Below are 18,001 nucleotides of genomic sequence, written 5' to 3'. Positions count from 1 at the left end.
TACCTGGTATCCGACCACGACATTCAAATATGGGCAAATCCCGCAGGAATAGAGCTCGGGGAAACCGTAGCGACCCGATCGCAAAACCTGTGAAACCACCATCAGATCCAGAGCTCGCCAAGCTCCGTGAGAGCAAGATCTTGCCGGTGCTCAAAGACTTGCAAAGCCCACAAGCCAAGTCCAGGACAGCGGCTGCCGGCGCCATCGCCAACATTGTCCAAGATACCAAATGCAGGAAGCTGCTTCTACGGGAGCAGGTCGTCCACATCGTCCTCACCGAGACACTCACCGACAACAGCATCGATAGCCGGACAGCTGGTTGGGAGATTCTCAAGGTGCTGGCCCAGGAGGAGGAGGCGGACTTTTGCGTGCATTTGTACAGGCTCGATGTTCTGTCAGCGATTGAACATGCTGCCAAGGCGGTAAGTGCGGTTTACTTCCAAGTCCGGATCTCAGGGGCTAACTTGGGACCACCAGATCCTCGAAACGCTCACAGCAACTGAGCCTCCGTTCTCAAAACTGCTGAAGGCCCAGCAACGGCTAGTATGGGACATTACCAGCTCTCTGCTCACACTTATCGGTCTTTTAGCATTGGCCCGGGAAGAGATTCTCCAAGCCATTGTCAAAAACCAGATCATCCTGCGCCTCCTATTCCGTTTAGCTTCCACCGACGTCGCCCCCCAGGAGATGTTTGAGGAGGCCGTTTCATGTCTCACGACGTTATCAGAAGACAGTCTTGAACTTGGCCAGGCTATGACGAACGATCAGGAAACCCAGTGTTACGATGTCCTTCTAAAACTGGCGACCACGGGAACTGGGCCGAGGGCGGTGTTATCCTGCGGTGTCCTCCACAATGTTTTCTCGTCATTACAGTGGCTGGATCACAGCCCTGGCAAGGACGGAGCATGTGATGCTGTCCTTGTCCCCAGTCTAGCGCGGGCACTGGAGCAGGTCACACCAAACGGTGCACCTGCTAACGGAAGTTCGAGCCATGGCGAAATCACACAAATTACCCTCGAAATACTAGCCTCTATCGGGACTGATTTCCAGGAGACGCTCGTAAAGGGTAACCGCGCACCGTTAGATCCTGCCAAGGCCAACGAGGAGTGGAATGGTTTTGACGACGCTGACGCCGACGCCGATGCGATGGATGTTGACCAAGGATCGGACGCCGGAGTCGAAGAGGACGACCAAGAGGAGGGGGAAGGAGAGGACGATGAAGAAGACGGTGACGACGACTCGATCACGTCGGACATGGAAGCCGACATGGACCGCGTCGCAGGTGAAGAGGGGTCAGGGGCCGGCGACATCAACGATCTACCAACACTCCGCGAGCTCATCCAAAGAGCCGTCCCGCAACTCATCCGCTTAACCAACATCCCCGTCAACAGCGAAGAGACCCTCGCTATTCAATCCCACTCTCTCTCCGCGCTCAATAACATCGCCTGGACTATCTCTTGTCTGGAGTTCGGCAACGGCGAGAACGCCCACATCTTGGGCGCCTGGTTCCCGACAGCCAAAAAACTCTGGCGCAAGGCGATAGCACCCATTCTCGACGCTGACAGCGCCGACCTGAAACTAGCCACGCAGGTAACCGGCCTCGCCTGGGCCGTTGCGCGTACCCTGAACGGCGAGACGCCGTCGGACGGCAGCCAGCACCGCAAGTTCATCTCGCTCTACCACGCCGCTTCCAAGAGCCCAACCCAACAACAACAACCCGAAGGCGGCCAAAACGACGGCAGCGAGGCGCAAGAAGACCCCTTCCAGGGTCTCGGCGTCAAATGTATCGGCGTGCTCGGGTCGCTGGCGCGAGATCCCGCCCCTATCGAGGTCAACCGAGAGGTGGGCGTCTTCCTCATGGCGCTCCTCGGCAGCGACGCGGCGGCGCCGGCCGATATTGTTGAGGCGCTGAACCAGCTGTTCGACCTGTACGGTGACGAGCAGCCACCGTGTGACAAGGAGGTGTTCTGGAAGGACGGCTTCCTGAAGCACCTCGAGGAGTTTGTGCCCCGGATGAAGGTGCTGGTGAAGGGGGTGGACAAGAGGGCGCAGGCCGAGCTCAGAACGCGGGCGGACGAGGCGTTGCTCAACCTGGGGAGGTTCGTGCAGTACAAGAAGAAGCATGCGCCTAAGTGATGCGGGGACTCACCCGTCCTCCAGGGGCTGGTTGGATGGGTAGTTGGGCAGGTGAGGTTGAGGTACGCCACCGATCTCAAGAGACCATTTACTCACCTCTGAGCCTCAATCAGTGGCGTTGATGGCTATAATGAAATTAAAGTCAATAAATGTCATATGATCACAAGCGAACCAGCAAGACGGACCGTTTGATATTGGTGACCGCACATGTCAAATCAGAATGCACCCATCGAGCCTTGGATACTCGAGGACAATGCGCCGGAAAGAAAACCTTATATATATCGGTCAGGGTCAAATCAAGCGCTCTCTCCTCTCCAGATTAACTCACACACGTAACATCCGTTTTTCCATGCGCTCCCTCCCTCCCGCCGTAGTTGTAACACTTCACTCCCATACAACGAAGATAAAGAAGACAGCGGCGGTAGACGCTTCAACCGATGGGCTTCAACTTCTTCTTCTTCTTCTTTTCGGGCCCCTCCTCGCCCGACTTGCCCCCTTTTTGAAACTGGCGCCAGCTGCTGATGCGCTGGTCACGGGTGGCCTCCCAGTCCTCCTCGTGCTGGCGCTTTTTGCGGCGCTGCTCCGTCTCCTCGTCCTGGCGGCGCTGCTCGCGGCCCTCCTCCTGCATCTGCGCCTTCATCTGGCGGCGGCGCCGATGCTCGTTCTCGATTAGCACGAACTTGGTCTTGTCCGCCCACTTGCGCTCGAAGTCGGCCGTCTTGAGCTCGGGGCTGTCCACCGTCCATTTGTTCTCCCGCATCAGCAGCATACGCGCGTCCGCGATCGCCTCGTCCAGTACCGCCCGGTGCTTCTCGTCCATCAGCTCCGTCTGGGCTTTTTTGAGCCGGTCGAAGGCGTCCGGCGCGAGGGGGTTCTTGGTCTTGTCGGGGTGGATCAGGAGCGATTTCTTGCGGTAGGTCACTTTGATGTCGGATTCGGGCACACCGGGTTTGAGGCCGAGGACGGCGTAACTAGGAGGGGGTTCGTCAGCGATGACCGTCGTCGAGGCGGATTGCTCAGAGTAAAGGGGCGGGCTTACGCATCGAGCCTGAACGCTTTCAAAATTCGGTCAATCTCGGCATCCTGTTCACCTTATTGTCAGTAAATCGATGAGGGTATCCAAGCACCAAATGGGTGGTGAGAATGGGTACCTTCTCCCACTCCTTAGCTTCTGATTCCAACACTTCCAGCGCGTCTCGGCTGTCGACGGGGGTGTCGTCTGTTGCATCTTGTGTGGCCATTCTGATGCGTTTGTGGACACGGTAATCTTAATCAATCGCGGTATCAATGTAATTCGAGGGCTGTTGCTATCTCGATGTCCTCTCGTACACTAGGTCGCCCAAGCCTCGTTGATGTGTTTACAGGGGGAAAGCCGGCAGATGCAAAGCACCTACCCGGCGGATACGATAAGGGGCCCGATAAGCCCTCAGGGATCCGGCCCCGCTAAAATTTGGCGGGCTGGCTGGCGGGCATCCCGAAAATTTACAACGGGTTTGGCAGCCCGCTCCACGCCCGGTCGTAGCTCTGTATTCTGCCCCATCAACAAACTTCGAAGTGTCTTTGCCAACTTCGCACTGCGCCTTGGGTGCAGTACCAACACTCCACCATGAAGAGAAGAGCGGCCTCCCCGGCCATGTCCGAGAACGAAGTCGACATCGCCGGCTCCTTGTTCGCCAATCACGCCGACAGCGACGATGAGGTCCAAGTTCATAAACAGCAGCCTGCCGACCTCGATTTCGGCGATCTTCTAGACAATGGCGACGGCTCCGACGATGGCGGTGATGCGGCCTTTATCGCGAAACAACAGCGAAGCTCCAACAGGAAAACTGGCAGCCTACAAAGCAAGAGCGCAAAGAAGAGCGGCGGTTTCCAGGCCATGGGTGAGTGCCGCGACCCTGACCCGACTGGCGAGCTGTCTCGTATGAATAACTCTAACCCTCGAACCCCGTGCTGGAAGGTCTCAACTCGAACCTCTTGAGAGCCATCAGTCGTAAAGGCTTCTCCGTCCCCACCCCCATCCAGCGCAAGACGATCCCCCTGGTCCTCGAACGGCGCGACGTGGTGGGCATGGCCCGAACCGGTTCAGGAAAAACCGCCGCTTTCGTCATCCCCATGATTGAGCGACTGAAGGCCCATAGCGCTAGAGTTGGCGCCAGGGCTATCATCATGTCGCCCTCTCGCGAATTGGCCCTCCAAACGCTAAAGGTCGTGAAGGAACTAGGGAAGGGAACTGACCTCAAGACGGTCTTGCTGGTTGGTGGCGATAGCCTGGAGGAACAGTTCGGTCTGATGGCCGCCAACCCGGATATCATCATTGCCACACCGGGCCGATTTCTGCACTTGAAGGTCGAGATGTCTCTGAATCTCTCGTCCGTTCGATACGTCGTCTTTGACGAGGCTGATCGTCTGTTCGAAATGGGTTTTGCCGCCCAGCTTACCGAGATTCTGCACGCGCTGCCGCCATCGAGGCAGACTCTTCTTTTCTCTGCTACCCTCCCATCATCGTTGGTCGAGTTCGCCAGAGCCGGTCTGCAGGAGCCAAGCCTCATCAGGTTGGACGCCGAGACCAAAGTGTCACCCGATCTTGAAAGCGCGTTTTTCTCAGTGAAAGGCGGCGAAAAGGAGGGGGCCCTTCTTCACATTCTGCACGATGTTATCAAAATGCCGCTGGGGGTCCCAGAAGGCATCGAGGAAGAGACCGATGAACAACAGGCGAGGAAACGAAAGCGCGACTCGGAGAGGCGAAATAGGAAAGAAAAGCCGACCGAGCATTCGACCATTATCTTTACGGCCACCAAGCACCACGTTGAGTACATCGCCCACTTACTTCGCCATGCAGGGTTTTCTGTGTCATACATCTACGGTTCGCTCGACCAAACCGCCCGAAAGATCCAAGTCGACAACTTCAGGAGGGGAAGGACGAACATCTTGGTCGTCACGGATGTTGCAGCCCGTGGTATCGATATTCCAGTGCTCGCGAATGTGATCAATTACGATTTCCCTCCTCAACCCAAGATCTTCGTGCATCGTGTCGGCAGAACAGCCCGTGCTGGCCAGCGCGGTTGGGCCTATGCTCTCGTGAGAGAATCAGATCTTCCCTACCTCATCGACCTCCAACTCTTTCTTGGCAGGAAACTGGCAGTTGGCCAGGAGGTAAAAGAGCCATCTTATGCCCAAGATGTCGTTGTTGGCACCTTGATGAGATCCAATCTTGAAAATAATATAGAATGGGTTAAAAAGGTGCTTGGCGACTATGACGATATCAGCGCCCTTAGGGGGGTCACGGTCAAGGCCGAGAAGCTCTACATGAAGACCCGAAACTCGGCCTCCAGTTCGAGCGCCAAACGTGCTCGTGAGGTTATTGCATCCAGGAGCTGGACCCAACTACACCCCCTCTTTGGAGCGTCGGCCGCAAACGCCGAAGAAGCCAGGGACAACCTGCTCTCCAAAATCAGCGGTTTCAAGCCCCAAGAGACAGTTTTCGAGATTGGACCCCAAGGAAAATCGGGCAAGAACAAGGCCGCTGAAGTTATGCGCAGCTTCAGGGCACGAGTCGGCCCTGCGGAGGTCGGGTAAGAAGGATGAGGACACAGAGATGGCGGATGCAGACGAGGATGAATCAACCCCTCCGGAAAACGAAATGGACCTCGAGTCCGGAGAAGACCAACCCGCCTGGGGACGACGAAGAGGCCTGGGAGGACGAGGAATCCGAATCCGAACTCGAAGTGACGGTAACAAGCAGCGGCAAATCCTACCAAGGGGCAAACATCCTTCCAAGACCCCGAAATCTTCATGTCCTACACACCATCGCACCACCAGCGCCTGCCGAAGAGCGCGGCGTACGGGCGTTCAACTCGGGCGGCACCACGCAGTTCGTCGAGGCGGCGCGCGACGCGGCCATGGACCTGGCCAACGACGACGGCGCCAAGGCATTCGGCCTCCCAACGCGCTCCAAGCTGCGCTGGGACAAGCGCCACAGCAAGTACGTGGCGCGCGCCAACGACGACGACGGTTCGCGCGGCGCCAAGATGATCCGCGGCGAGTCCGGCGTCAAGATCGCCGCCTCATTCCAGAGCGGCCGCTTCGACAAGTGGCGCCGCGCCAACCGCCTGGGCCGGCTTCCCGGCGTGGGCGAGGCCGAGAAGGCCAACCTCGTGCGCAACTTCAGCGGCGGCGGCCCTGGTGGGGCGGGTGCGGGTCACTACAAGCACCGGCAGGAGAAGGCACCCAAGGACGCCGACAAGTTCCGCGACGACTACCACGTGCGCAAGAAGCGGGTAGCCGAGGCGCGCGAGAAACGCATCGGCAAGTACAAGGACGGTGAGGGCAGCCGGCGTGAGCTCAAGAGCGCGACGGATATCCGCAAGGCGAGGCAGGTGCAAGAGCAGAAGAGGGAGAAGAACGCGCGGCCGGCGAAGAGGGCGAAGAGGTGATAGAGCGGTCGGTGGGTTTGTTGGGTTGGGTTGGTTGGGTCGGTTGGTTGTGTGTGTATATATGGCGCGGTATAGTGTTCCGTTTAGCTTGGCGGGTGGAATGAGACGTTGGAATAGAATCTACAAAAGTCTATTTTCGGCGTCACTATACGATCTCTCATCCCAGACATGCGACAGATAACTAGACCGTGCCGTCTCTGAACAAAATCCACATTATCCATTTTATCCCACCTACACTTGACATGGGCAGTCACAAGTTTCTTTCGTCCCATAATACTACCAGGTTCACCAAACAAAACAAACCAGATATGAGTGTGAGGCAACAAAATTGAATCAGCGAGCAAACAGACATTATATGCATCCATCCATGAGCTAGTAGATACAAAAAGCCTCTGCCTGGGTCAGAGCAAGCAATGGAAATCCCTTTGCCCCTTCCTTCCCCTGACCCATCCCTTTCGTTCACTTGCTGTCGCCGCTAACAATATACCCAAAGAGATAGGCACCCAGTCACACCACTGCCATATGCCAACCGACCAACCAACCATCCACGTCATTTCAATCATAAACGTCATGACTTTGTCTCTCATGCTTACCCTCCTTCCCATCCAATCCATCCAAATCCGTCCATGATACCAAATACCCCAGGTAACCACCTTGATCAACAGTAACCTAACGTACTATCTCCGCTCAGTCCTAACTAGGGTAGGCAACGGAAGTAGGATTTTAGATCCAACATATAATAAATGAGTGAACGTAAATATCCGCAGAGAACAAGAGCAGACCGGACCAGACAACAACAGAAAAAAGAAAGAAGAAGCGAGTGAGTGAGATCCCAAGGTTAGAATAAAAGCAAAGCTAATGCATGGCCATATGCGTCAAGTCATCCGGCGCGCCTGGCTCCACATAGTTCACCCACTCATGGACGCGAAGGGCGCCTCGACCCATCCCGCCGAGGCCCGCCAGGACCGACGAACGCGGGATGTCATACTTGCTGTGCTCACGATGGGCTTGCGGCGGGCGCCTCCTCACATGCGGCGCACGGTGTGACCCGCCGTTGGCGGGGTTCATGTCCGGCGGGGCTATGTCGTGCATGGCCGGGTGATGGCCGGGGTGCATCATGGGCATCCCCATGCCGGGAGGAGGGGGGTGGGAATGCGAGTGGCTATGGGGATGGCCGTGGGGCAGAGGCGGTCCGAACCAATCTCCCGGGGGAGGCATCCCGCTGCCATGCATCCCGCTACCAGACATACCAGGCATACCACCCATACCACCGGGCATAGCACCGGGCATACCGTTGGGCATACCGCCGGGCATACCACCACCGGGCATGCCGGCACCGGGTCCGTAGATATCCTCGTCCATGGTGTGGTGCCTACGAAGGGATGGTGCTGGGGGGGGGCCGCCGTGAATGGATGGAGGGATTGGCGCCATGGGCATGCTTGCACCGATGTGGGTGGCAGCTCGGGAAGGTGGTGGGGGAGCACGGGTGGGACTCAATGGACCCAGGGCGCCAACCGGGCCGGCAGCGCCAATGGGGACAATGGGAGCGGTGGGATTTTGTCTGCTCTCCTTTTTGAATCTGCTGGCAAGGCGCTGTTCGAACGAAGATGCCTGACGCCTGTCGGGAGACGGAGCGCGTCGTCTCTCCTCGACAGCCGGCACAGGTCTTTCGGGAGACGGGTATCGTGTGGGAAGTTGCCAGGGTTCAGGGGACGTAGGACGTGATTCGGACGGGAAAGTGTGGCGTCTGTCGCGAGATCGAGCCCGTTGCTCCTGAGGGAAAGCTTGCCACGGGTCGGGAGAGCGAGGCCGGCGCCGTTCGGTAGGATAATTTTCGGGCATGTAATGGTCAAACCTCTCCGGGGAGGCATAGCGCGCATCCCGGCCCCGGCGCGCCGCGCCATATTCAAAGCCGGACGCCGCACGATCGAAAGCTGGACGGGAAGGCGGCTCGAATGCTGAGCGAGGAGGAGGCGGCGCGGCTGGGACGTGGGGCTGTGGTGGCGACGGCGCAACGACAGTTGCAGCTCGGCGGTGATAGTCCTCGTCCGCAAACGGGCTGGCGAAATCGCGCATGTCCGCACGTCGACGGCGATCACGAGGTTCGGGGGTCTCGAAATCGTAGTCCTCCCTTCTTCGGCTAGGATCAGCATGGCCACTGTGATGGCCAAACTCGTCAAACGAATGCATTCTCCGCGCAAGGTGGTCATCGCGGTGGTGGTGTTCATGCAAGCGGCGTAGATGCGCATCGTCTTCGTAACTTGACGGTCGGGGCCGGGTAATGGCGGCGTGAGGGGGTGCAAAATCTGACCGGAAGTCACGAGGTGAAGGCGAAGGCGGCCGAGACGCGAAGGGGTTCGCTCGTGGATTCGCTATCTCAGCCTCAAACGGGTCGTCTGTAAAGGAGGGACATTCGCAACTCTTCCACTTCCCTCCACATTGCGGGCAGAGTTCAGCGCCACACCGACTAGAAGAAAGACGTGGTGTTAGCTAACGCCAAAGAGTAAATTCGTGACGGGACGTGGTCCTCACCAGGCGATATGATTACGGCGGTCCCTGACCTCCACCATGGTTTTGCAGCGGTAGCAGCGTTGCCACGGTTCCCGCTTTGTCGGTTGTTCAATGGTGAACAAGGCGGCGTCATCATCGCTCGGGCATTCAGGCTCGTGGTGCCATCGGCCGTGGCAAGACGCGCAAATCTTGGTTCTGCAACGGCTACACCTACCCTGCCAACGTGCGCCTTCATGGCGCATCTCCTCAAGCTTTAATAGCTCACCGCATCGCCGCGACGGGCAGGTCTTGTGGCTTCTGCCAGCGTGCTGTTGAACTGCTTATTCCACTCATTTTTGAAATTGGAATCAAACAGCTTGTGAACAGATTCGGCGGGAATGTTATCATTGGTGCAGCACCGCGGGGGCATGTGGTGTTGCGGATCGGTGAGTGATAGCTTGAAGACCTTGCGCAAACAGGAATGGCACATGCGATGGCAACACTTGAGCTTAGCTGTCTGGCTCACAGGGGTGGTATCGTCCCTGCAACGCACACACACGGTAGTACTAAAAACAAAGTCAGAATGTCACACGGCGCCGATTGGTCGCGGAACACAGGGCACTGACCGCTCGGCTGGTTTCTCCGGTTGCGAGATGCGGGCAAGAGGTGCGGAATAATCAGCGGGAAAGAAGGTTGAACGCTTCGCGGAGGATCCGAGGCTATATGATGACGCGGCATGGGCCCTCTTGTTGTTGAAGGATGAGGCGGGCCTCGAAGAGATATAGACATCGGATTCATAGTGCCTTCTCGACGGCCTGGCACTACAACCGGCGTCAGCACGTTTGGAGCTCAAAATCTAGGCAACACATGGCCGCCCTGTTTATTACCTCTTGGATCTCGACCGGGAGCGGCGTGTTTCGTCGAGGCTAGGGGGCCCGGAAACAGTGATGTCCCTGGGTCGCCGATAGGGGTCCTGTCCGCTGGAAGCGGGGCGGGATAACGACCTATGCCTAGCCGACGGCGCGTACCTCGAGGTGCCGTCCTCTTCTTCGTACACCATCTCGGGGCGCTGCATCAGCCGTTCCTGGAGCGAACCGTGGGCGCCGGCGGGCATGGGCGGGGGCGCAGATGGTACGGCGGGGAGTTTTCCGCGGGGTAGGATGACCTGTTCCGAGTCCGAGTCAGAGGTGGCGTCGGTGTCGTCTTCCGAATCGGAAACAGAGGTCCTCGGGGAGCGGCGAGACTCGGGAGTCGACCGGTAGGGGTGAGCGGATCGGGGACTGACGTCGCGGCGGGCGATGGTCTGGCGACTCACGGGCCGCGAGGGGCCGGAGGGAGAAGCATCATCTTCGTCGGCCGGTTCGATGATACAGGTTGGGCGCCGAGGGGGCGTGGGCACGGACGCGTTGGGCACCCGCATGCTCTTGGAGCGTCCCTTCATGGCGGGCGCGGGGGCCTTGGCCGGGTGGGTTGTCTCCGAGGCCGTGTCAGAGGTGGTGTCGGCCGGAGGTTGGGGACGACGTCGTCGTCGCTGCTTCCGGGGCGACGCTTTGGCGTCGTGGGCGTCGTTGGCGTCGTCGGACGACTCGACAAGGTCTACGTCTATATCTCCATGGCGGTTCGAACGAGGCGAGGCACGGGAGCGTGGCTCGCCGCTCCGTGACCAATCATTTGCGGGCTGTGCCTTCGATTTGCCGGCGACCTTCTTCCGTCGCGAGGTGCTGGGCCCGCCCTGCTGTCGGTCTACGTCGGCCATTCGTCCCTTTCCAGGTCGTTCAGCCCCGCGGTTGCAGCAAGCAAGACTTTTGTCGAGTCCAGTGCGGCGGCCCCGAGGATGGTCGCTGGGTCAGTCAGTCGGGCAGCCGCAGTGGGAGGAGCAGGCTCGAGATGGAGAATTGAAGAGTTCGGCCAGATGGTTGGGCGTGGTTGGCCGGGCAGGGGCGGGTCTACGGATGCCCCAATCGCGAAGGGTCGACGTGCATTGCCAGCACAACACAGGCTCTCTCGAAACAGGCCACCCCGGTTCGTTCTCGACTTCCAGTGAGAATCCTGCGAGCCTGATAAAAGCCCAACAAGCCCCCCCGGGTTGCTCGCGGAAAAAAAAGAAAGAAGAAAAAAACCAAATAAAAAATGACGCCAGGCGCTTTGGGCTCCGTCGAGATGAGAAGAGGCCCGAGGAGTGAGGGTGAAGATGGGTTGCGCGGGGGAGGAGAGTTCAGATGAGGGGTGATGATGCCCGCCCGGGATGAGATGGGGGGTGCTAAGACAGCCCCTAGCTCCCCCTTGCTAAACTCTCTGAGGCCTAAAGCTCCACAAGCCCCGTGAGCCAGAGCCAGTCAACAACCCGTGGTCTCAGATGATGACCTTCTTCTGGTTTTGGAAGCGAATGTCTCCCACTCTGGTGAGAAAACGGGACACAGAGGGCAAAGACCCAAAGTTCGACACCACCTCAGTCCGGCTGAAGGGTGCAAGAAGTGACGCCAGCTGACGAGTGGCAGGTCCAATCGAAATTACGAAGGCGGGAGAAGGCGGGTTGTGGTGTGATATGTCACGTGGGGCAGGGCAAAGACCAGCACAACCACCAAAATGACTCAACGAGGTACCTACCTAGGTAACTACACAACCTATAAGAAAGCAACCAGTCAGTTCCCCTTTTCTCAGGAGGGTTGCTTCTGCGCGCCTCAAACACGCCTCTGAAGCCCGGCGTGTTTCAACCACGAAAAAAGCAAAAAATGCTGAGGCTTTGATCGGAACACTGCCGGGATGGGGACACGGCAGCTACGAGGCTAAGTCCCACAGCACCCTCACCGTAAAACCCCTTCCCCGCAATCAGGCAGCGGGCCCTGCCGATTCGGTCCCGCATCAAACACACGGCAAACGGAACAGCCCGCTTCAGCTGTGTCGCGGGGGTTGGGATGGGAATGGGGATGATGGTGTTGTCGTCGCCGTGGAAGTACGGCGGGCATTGCGTCCTGGGCAGGCCAAAAAAGGGGGGGCAGAGGAGAAAACAAGAAGAGAAAAAAAAAATTAAGAGCCGTTGAACATTGGACGGGTCGACGTGCAGGTTCCACTGCTTTTGCTGCCCGCTGTCCGTGTCCGGTTTCCACAGCGGCGGCTCGGGAGCTTGACCGCGGATCTCCCCGATGGATGGCATCTGATGTTGGTCGGATCGACTCCACCTGCTGTTTGTGCCGCCGCAGCAATCCGATCCCGTGTTGGTCCGAATTCAACGCCCGGCTGCGGCCCGGTTGTGACCCAACACCAACCGGCCGGGTCTTGTCGCCGAGCATGAACGGGCCGGGCCATGCAAGGTTGCGAGCCGTCCATCATCCACTCTACCTGAAATTGAGTTTTTTTTTTTTTTTTTTTTTTTTTTTTTTTTTTTTTTTATTTTTTTTTTTTTTTTTTTTTTTTTATTTTCCCGGGGGGGGTCGGTTGACCCCCCCCCCCCAGGGACGCCCCTCCAAAGAATTCAACAAGGGGCCCCCACAAAAATATGTGGAGCGGGCGACCGCTAGAGATCCGCCTCAAACGTCTCTTGTCGGAACAGGCTAGCCGTCTTAGACGGTGCCGGCCGGCCTCAACGCGTCTTGTTAAGACAAATCAAAGCATCGTGATGTGACGATTTGAAGAAGTGGCAACTCCACCCTATCAAGATCGAGAACGCGGTGACTTAAAAGTATACGACAAGTACGCTTCCAAAGGACGTGGGGGTGCAGCGGTGCAGAAGACTCTTCACTCCGTCTCGGTCCGATGTGCAATTTACTGAGAATAAACAACCCTGATTATCTTGCCTTGCCGTCGGACCACGGCATTGTCAACAGACAATCGTGGTCCCCTGACGCTTGGCAAGCGTTATCAAGGAACGGAGAGGCCATGAAAATACTCTAGCCACAACCCGTTTCTCATGCTCCGTCTTATCCCCAGGCCAAGAGGTTTTCCTGCATCACGTCACCGAGAACCTGCAGGATTAGTCTGTTGTTCAGGATCTGTCGTCGTCTGCAACGAAACTGCGATCTTGGTTCTCCTCGCTCTCCGCTTTCAAGGGAGGGGGCGGGCTCAGCCGGGGTGCCATCTGATCTGATTCTGCGCATGGTGGCGCAGAGCTCGATCGAGCTTGCTCCTTCACCTTCTGGTGCGGCCCAGTCGCAAATATAAGCCTCGTATAAGCCGTCAATACAGCTGTCCATGCAGGCAGACCCGAAACAGGAGTCCGGACCACATCCCGTATAACTACATGCAGACGGGGGCGAGGCAGGCAATAAAGCAACAACAACAAGCAAAGACCTGCCCACGTGCATCCACTGTATTTCCCTCAGGCCCAGGACAGGATCCGTTTTACCTGCGACCTGGGCTCCTCGCTCGGCACGCCCAGTTCCCCCGCAAATCCACACCCTCGCTCCTGCGTTGCTTACATGCGTCTTCATCAGCTCGACAACCCATGCCGACATGCCCGCCATCTGGAGAAAGTCTCCTGAAGATCTCCACTACTCGATGAGGGGACGGTTCCCTCGCAGACCGACGGGACCTCTTGTCCGCTATGTGCATACATATACATGCATACATACATACATACCAACATGCATGCAACTCCCACCCCCGACGAAGGAACAAACCCACAAGCTCACACAATACGATGCGCAAAGCAGCAACCGGGCCAGCCGGCGCCAGCGGGGGAGTAACTCAGTGAGTTGACTGCGTGAGTGGAATGGTTCGTCCAGCAAACCGGTCGGTGCTGGTGCATGATGCAACCCCGCCTTCTCTTCGCCAAACGTACCAACCAACAAGCCATCAAAAAGTCACGAGGTGAGGGACACAGGTAGGTTCACCGGTCAATCAAGGCAAAAAAGAGGATGCCTCGGTGCCGTTCATTCAGAATAGACCGCCGAAGTGCACCCGCCAAAAAATAAAATAAAAAATAAAACCAGAATTGGAGAAAGTCTCCGATCAATTCCCCCTCGCAGCGAAACGTCTCCCATTCCGCCTTGCCACATGCGGCGCGCATCCATGCCCCGGGGCCCAGGGGCCTTGCATGTGGCTGCGGAAGACGGGCCCGGCGAAGATGGGGGAGGGGAAGGGGGGTGTTCCCTCCCGTGCCTCCTCCTCTCCAAGAAGAAAAAAAGAGCGGAAAACTGGGGTATTCCGGGGCTCGTTCTGGGGAATGTGATAACCCCGCAACACGACACCGTCGCGGTGGGTCCGTGAGGGATCGGCATGCCAGCGTCGGGGTGAGGAAGGAAGGAATAGATTAAACATGATAAAAATAGGGGTCAAATGCCGCCGATGGTGGGTGTTATTGCACTGTGTATATCGTTTGGGGATGCTCCTGCGTAGATTTTTTGATGAGGAAGATCCACTGATCTAAAGACTCAACTATCAATCAGGTCAAGTCCAAGAGCCACCAAAGACAACGGAACGACATGTCCATGTTCCTTCTCCCAGCAACCAGTAAAACGTAATTCATGTGGCTTTCGCCAATCCTGATACATGTTTCATGCTAAAAACCCGGGGATATATCCACCAAATGAGATAATGCCAGAAGAAGAGAAGTTCACATAGATTCCAAAACGTAGTTGTCCTCAAAAAGGTATTCCATCCCCCCAACAACGCCTAACGGTGGTCGGTATATTGCCCTACCAGTTTTACCCCCTCCAATATCCCGTCCGTGACGCTGGGAAAAAAAAGGTCAAAAAAAAACCGAGCCGGAGGGCCCAAGAGTGCAAAAAAGGTAAAATGAAAAGAGGATTGTGGCCCCGACCGCCGGTTGATGTCCAGGACGGGGTGCATGAAGAAGAGAAGGCGGGGAGCGGGGATGGGACAGGTTGAAGCGGGACATCGGGCCGCGAGAGCCGTATCCAAGGTCATCCGCAGCCTCGCTCCAACAAAAGGGCAATTTTGACTCGCTCAGAGGAAAGCAGCGTGTAACCCCAGATCAAGCTTGCAGATCTCCCAGCAGCTTGCACTCTGGCGCCAACCCCATTGTCCAGTCAGGGCTGAACGCCCAGTCCAAGGAACAGGGGAAGCTTCGGCGTAAAGTTTGACGATCCAACTTCCTCGTGCAGTAGCCCGCGCGCCAGCGCCGGCGATCGAGGCCATGGTGGATTTTTCTCGCATCCATGGTTGGAATCCCTAGACATTGTCGGAGGGTGGCAACCGGCTCCTCGGGGAGCCATCAGCGGTGCCAACATCAATACTCGATTCCATTGGTAACGGAGCCGGGTGTTTGTGTAAAAAGGTGTTGATGCAGGTCGACTCTCCTGGCGGGCTGGGCATGCGCGCTAGACGTGCAGCGGCTCCATGCATTGGCAATAGGCGAGATCGGGTCGTGGGGTTTTGTGTGATGCGGGAAACCACTATGTTTCCCAGAGGGCCGGAAGCGTGGTCGAGGACGAGCTAGGCGAGATGCAAGTTCGGGGCAAATGTCCGGGGTGCCCTGTTAAAAAACGGATCAACCGCTCAGGAAGGTCCGGCGCCGGACTTCAGCCTCCTTGATTATCTCGGCCGACAGGCTGAGGCTGGGAGAGAGGACGGCGAAGCGTTCGATCTCCATGACCACATCGTTGATGATCTGGTCGATAGCCTCGCGGTGGGGAACGAGGCTCCAAAGGATGGATGACAGCGACGGTGACATTGTGGCGCCCATGACGAGTAAGGTTTGCGACACGATGGAGAGCGCACCTTGCCAAAGGTACGGCATGTGTCCGGCGTGACTGCGGCCAATTGGTTAGATTGGAGGGATCATCGGCCAATAGGAGGGATGGGAAAAGAACTTACTGCGCGGCAATGTGCTCCAATTGCCGGACGGAGGCTTCTAGGCACTTGGTGCAACTGTCCCGCACCGCGGGGTCTAATATGGCCTGCTCGTTGTCCAGAACCGCGAGGATGTAGGGCCGGTAGATGATGGTCCGGCAAGCAAAGAATCGTAGCCTCAACACCGTCTGTACCGGATCCGCGAGCATGGTGCGCGTAAAGGGGAATTGCAGTGGCACGGGCAGGCTCTCGTACCACTGCGTCAGTTGGAAGTCGAGTTCAGCGACGACGGGTTCGAGACTTGTCGTCGACGCCATCGAATCCTTGGAATAAATGAGTTGGCTGACTCGGTTCAAGAGCCGACGCAGCGCGATCTCGGCCAGGAAGTACCACAGCTCGTCCCGCCCGACCGCCTCCTGCTCGTCTCCCTCGAAGCCGCAAGGCAAGCCGACGTTCTCCTCGAACGCGACGACGCCCGAGTGGGGCAGATCTAGCTCGGCCAATAGATCGCTCTCGAAAAGGAGCGAATTCCAGTAGATTCTCTCGATGAGCTCTCTCTGGTCGGCGGGGACTCGATTTGGCGTCATGAGCAGGAGCTGCAGTTTCGTGCTCGTGGTGCAGAGCAGATTCCATGCCTCGAGTGGCCTCACTAGGTAGAAGAGGTAGGCGGCGGCGAGCAAGTGACATTGCGCGGCAAGAACACTGTTGGAGGTCATCATACCGGGGAGCAATGACCAGGCAGCCGTGAAATACTGCAAGCCGGGGGGGTCCTCGTGCGGAACGATCCTCGATATGCTCCCGCGCAGACTCGCCTGGCCGAGTGACAAGACGAGGAGCACGATGCAACTCTCTGGCCCTTCTCGGAAACCGTTCGATAGCGCGATCCGGTAGTGGCTCCGCCATGTATATGGGTTAACGCAGGCGTACCAGATGTTGACGCGATCAAAGTAGGCCTCGATGTAAGCATTGGTATTTGACAAATCCACGCAGGGCGTCTTTGCGAGCGAGTGCAGCGGTTCGCGGGCCATTTCGAGCTGAAGTAGGATTTGGGGGTCGTATGGCCGCGAGACCAAGTCTCTGATGAGCGGCCATTGTAGCAGGTGCAGGGCTGCGTTTGTGTGCACCTTTGGCATAGTTGATATGTTGGTGGCCGTCGCGGACCAGGTGCCCAGGCCGCCGCTAGGGATGATCGAGACGAACTCGTTGTTCGCGTTCCGCATCATGAGATTGTCCCCGCTCAAAGCAGTGCCGTTGCTCATATTTGGCGAGTCGTGAGATAAGCTTATGCCATTGCCGTGGCCCACCATATTCATCTGGAGCAGGTTCTCGATCCTGTTTAGGCGCTCTAGGATGAGCTTGTCGCCGGCGTCCAGCTTGATGCCGGGTTCTCGGTAGATACACTCAGCGCCGAGCTCCGTGCAGAGCTTGCACTTTGGTTTCGTGCCGTCACATCGCGACTTCCTCGAGCGGCACACTTCGCACTACCGACAAGTTAGCACGGGGATGCAGCTCCATTGCGATTGCGCACATACGGCAATGGTCGCTCTCCTCCTCGGATAATCTACTGCTGCATCTGTGTTTCTCCTCTTCAGCGGGTTGATGCTCTCTTCGCTCGTGGACTTTGGGATGCCATTCGGGACTCCGTCCGGCCTGTTGTCTGACGACTGTGATAAATTCCGCGCTTTTTGGGCCGAGCCAAGGATGCCCTCCCGACTGAAGTTAGAAGCAGCCCGCGCCGCCTTGAGCGAGTTTGGCGACTTGAGCAGGCCGGCGCCATTGGAACCGGCGGCAAGCTGGGGCGACGGGATGTCGACGGTGAAATCCCGATTCGGCAGCGGATACTGCTGTCTTACCACGGTGGCGCTGGCAGCGGTCGTCATGGTGGCGGTGACCGAGTGCGGTGAGTCGCCGTTGGAAGACGGCGACATGCTGAATTGGCTGGGTTGCGACACCGTGCCGGATTTCCAAATACCCGAGCTACCCACGACTGGGGAGGCGGGTGCTTGCTGCTGATTTCCTTCCAATCGACGACCGGTCAACGACAGCGGCTGTTCCAACATCGAGTTGACGGTTTATTCAAACGCCGCAAACTCCAAAATCACTAAAACCCGTGCTTCGTAGTCGAACTCGCATTATCGTGCCGCTGCCAACAAGAACCGGAGGGCCAGTGCCGGGTGATTGGTTTGGCGTGG

The 18,001-nt window shown here is 57.5% G+C and overlaps 6 protein-coding genes across 6 annotated transcripts; 2 read left to right on the top strand and 4 right to left on the bottom strand.

The window, feature by feature from the left end:
* Nucleotides 1-29: 29 nt before the first annotated feature.
* CHGG_04636 (uncharacterized protein) lies at nucleotides 30-2,136 on the top strand (the record flags this gene model as incomplete). The annotated part of the gene is made up of 2 exons (XM_001223849.1): nucleotides 30-422; nucleotides 478-2,136. 2 exons carry the CDS (start codon nucleotides 30-32, stop codon nucleotides 2,134-2,136), a joined length of 2,052 nt encoding a protein of 683 aa, XP_001223850.1.
* A 430-nt stretch (nucleotides 2,137-2,566) lies between these two features.
* CHGG_04635 (uncharacterized protein) lies at nucleotides 2,567-3,377 on the bottom strand (the record flags this gene model as incomplete). Its single annotated transcript, XM_001223848.1, has 3 exons — nucleotides 2,567-3,107; nucleotides 3,176-3,219; nucleotides 3,288-3,377. 3 exons carry the CDS (start codon nucleotides 3,375-3,377, stop codon nucleotides 2,567-2,569), a joined length of 675 nt encoding a protein of 224 aa, XP_001223849.1.
* A 365-nt stretch (nucleotides 3,378-3,742) lies between these two features.
* On the top strand, nucleotides 3,743-6,569 carry CHGG_04634 (uncharacterized protein; the record flags this gene model as incomplete). The annotated part of the gene is made up of 3 exons (XM_001223847.1): nucleotides 3,743-4,016; nucleotides 4,094-5,214; nucleotides 5,676-6,569. 3 exons carry the CDS (start codon nucleotides 3,743-3,745, stop codon nucleotides 6,567-6,569), a joined length of 2,289 nt encoding a protein of 762 aa, XP_001223848.1.
* An 855-nt stretch (nucleotides 6,570-7,424) lies between these two features.
* Nucleotides 7,425-10,815, bottom strand: CHGG_04633 (uncharacterized protein; the record flags this gene model as incomplete). Its single annotated transcript, XM_001223846.1, has 5 exons — nucleotides 7,425-9,036; nucleotides 9,131-9,309; nucleotides 9,613-9,625; nucleotides 9,686-9,880; nucleotides 9,947-10,815. 5 exons carry the CDS (start codon nucleotides 10,813-10,815, stop codon nucleotides 7,425-7,427), a joined length of 2,868 nt encoding a protein of 955 aa, XP_001223847.1.
* A 2,226-nt stretch (nucleotides 10,816-13,041) lies between these two features.
* CHGG_04632 (uncharacterized protein) lies at nucleotides 13,042-13,519 on the bottom strand (the record flags this gene model as incomplete). The annotated part of the gene is made up of 2 exons (XM_001223845.1): nucleotides 13,042-13,292; nucleotides 13,402-13,519. The coding sequence occupies 2 exons, from the start codon at nucleotides 13,517-13,519 to the stop codon at nucleotides 13,042-13,044; spliced, it is 369 nt and encodes a 122-aa protein (XP_001223846.1).
* Nucleotides 13,520-15,507: 1,988 nt separating this feature from the next.
* On the bottom strand, nucleotides 15,508-17,737 carry CHGG_04631 (uncharacterized protein; the record flags this gene model as incomplete). The annotated part of the gene is made up of 3 exons (XM_001223844.1): nucleotides 15,508-15,769; nucleotides 15,834-17,290; nucleotides 17,342-17,737. The coding sequence occupies 3 exons, from the start codon at nucleotides 17,735-17,737 to the stop codon at nucleotides 15,508-15,510; spliced, it is 2,115 nt and encodes a 704-aa protein (XP_001223845.1).
* Nucleotides 17,738-18,001: the final 264 nt, after the last annotated feature.

The sequence above is a fragment of the Chaetomium globosum genome, genomic scaffold, assembly GCF_000143365.1.
Source record: "Chaetomium globosum CBS 148.51 scaffold_4 genomic scaffold, whole genome shotgun sequence".
NCBI classification, from domain to species: Eukaryota; Fungi; Ascomycota; class Sordariomycetes; order Sordariales; family Chaetomiaceae; genus Chaetomium; species Chaetomium globosum.
This window is presented reverse-complemented; position numbering and strand designations above follow the sequence as displayed.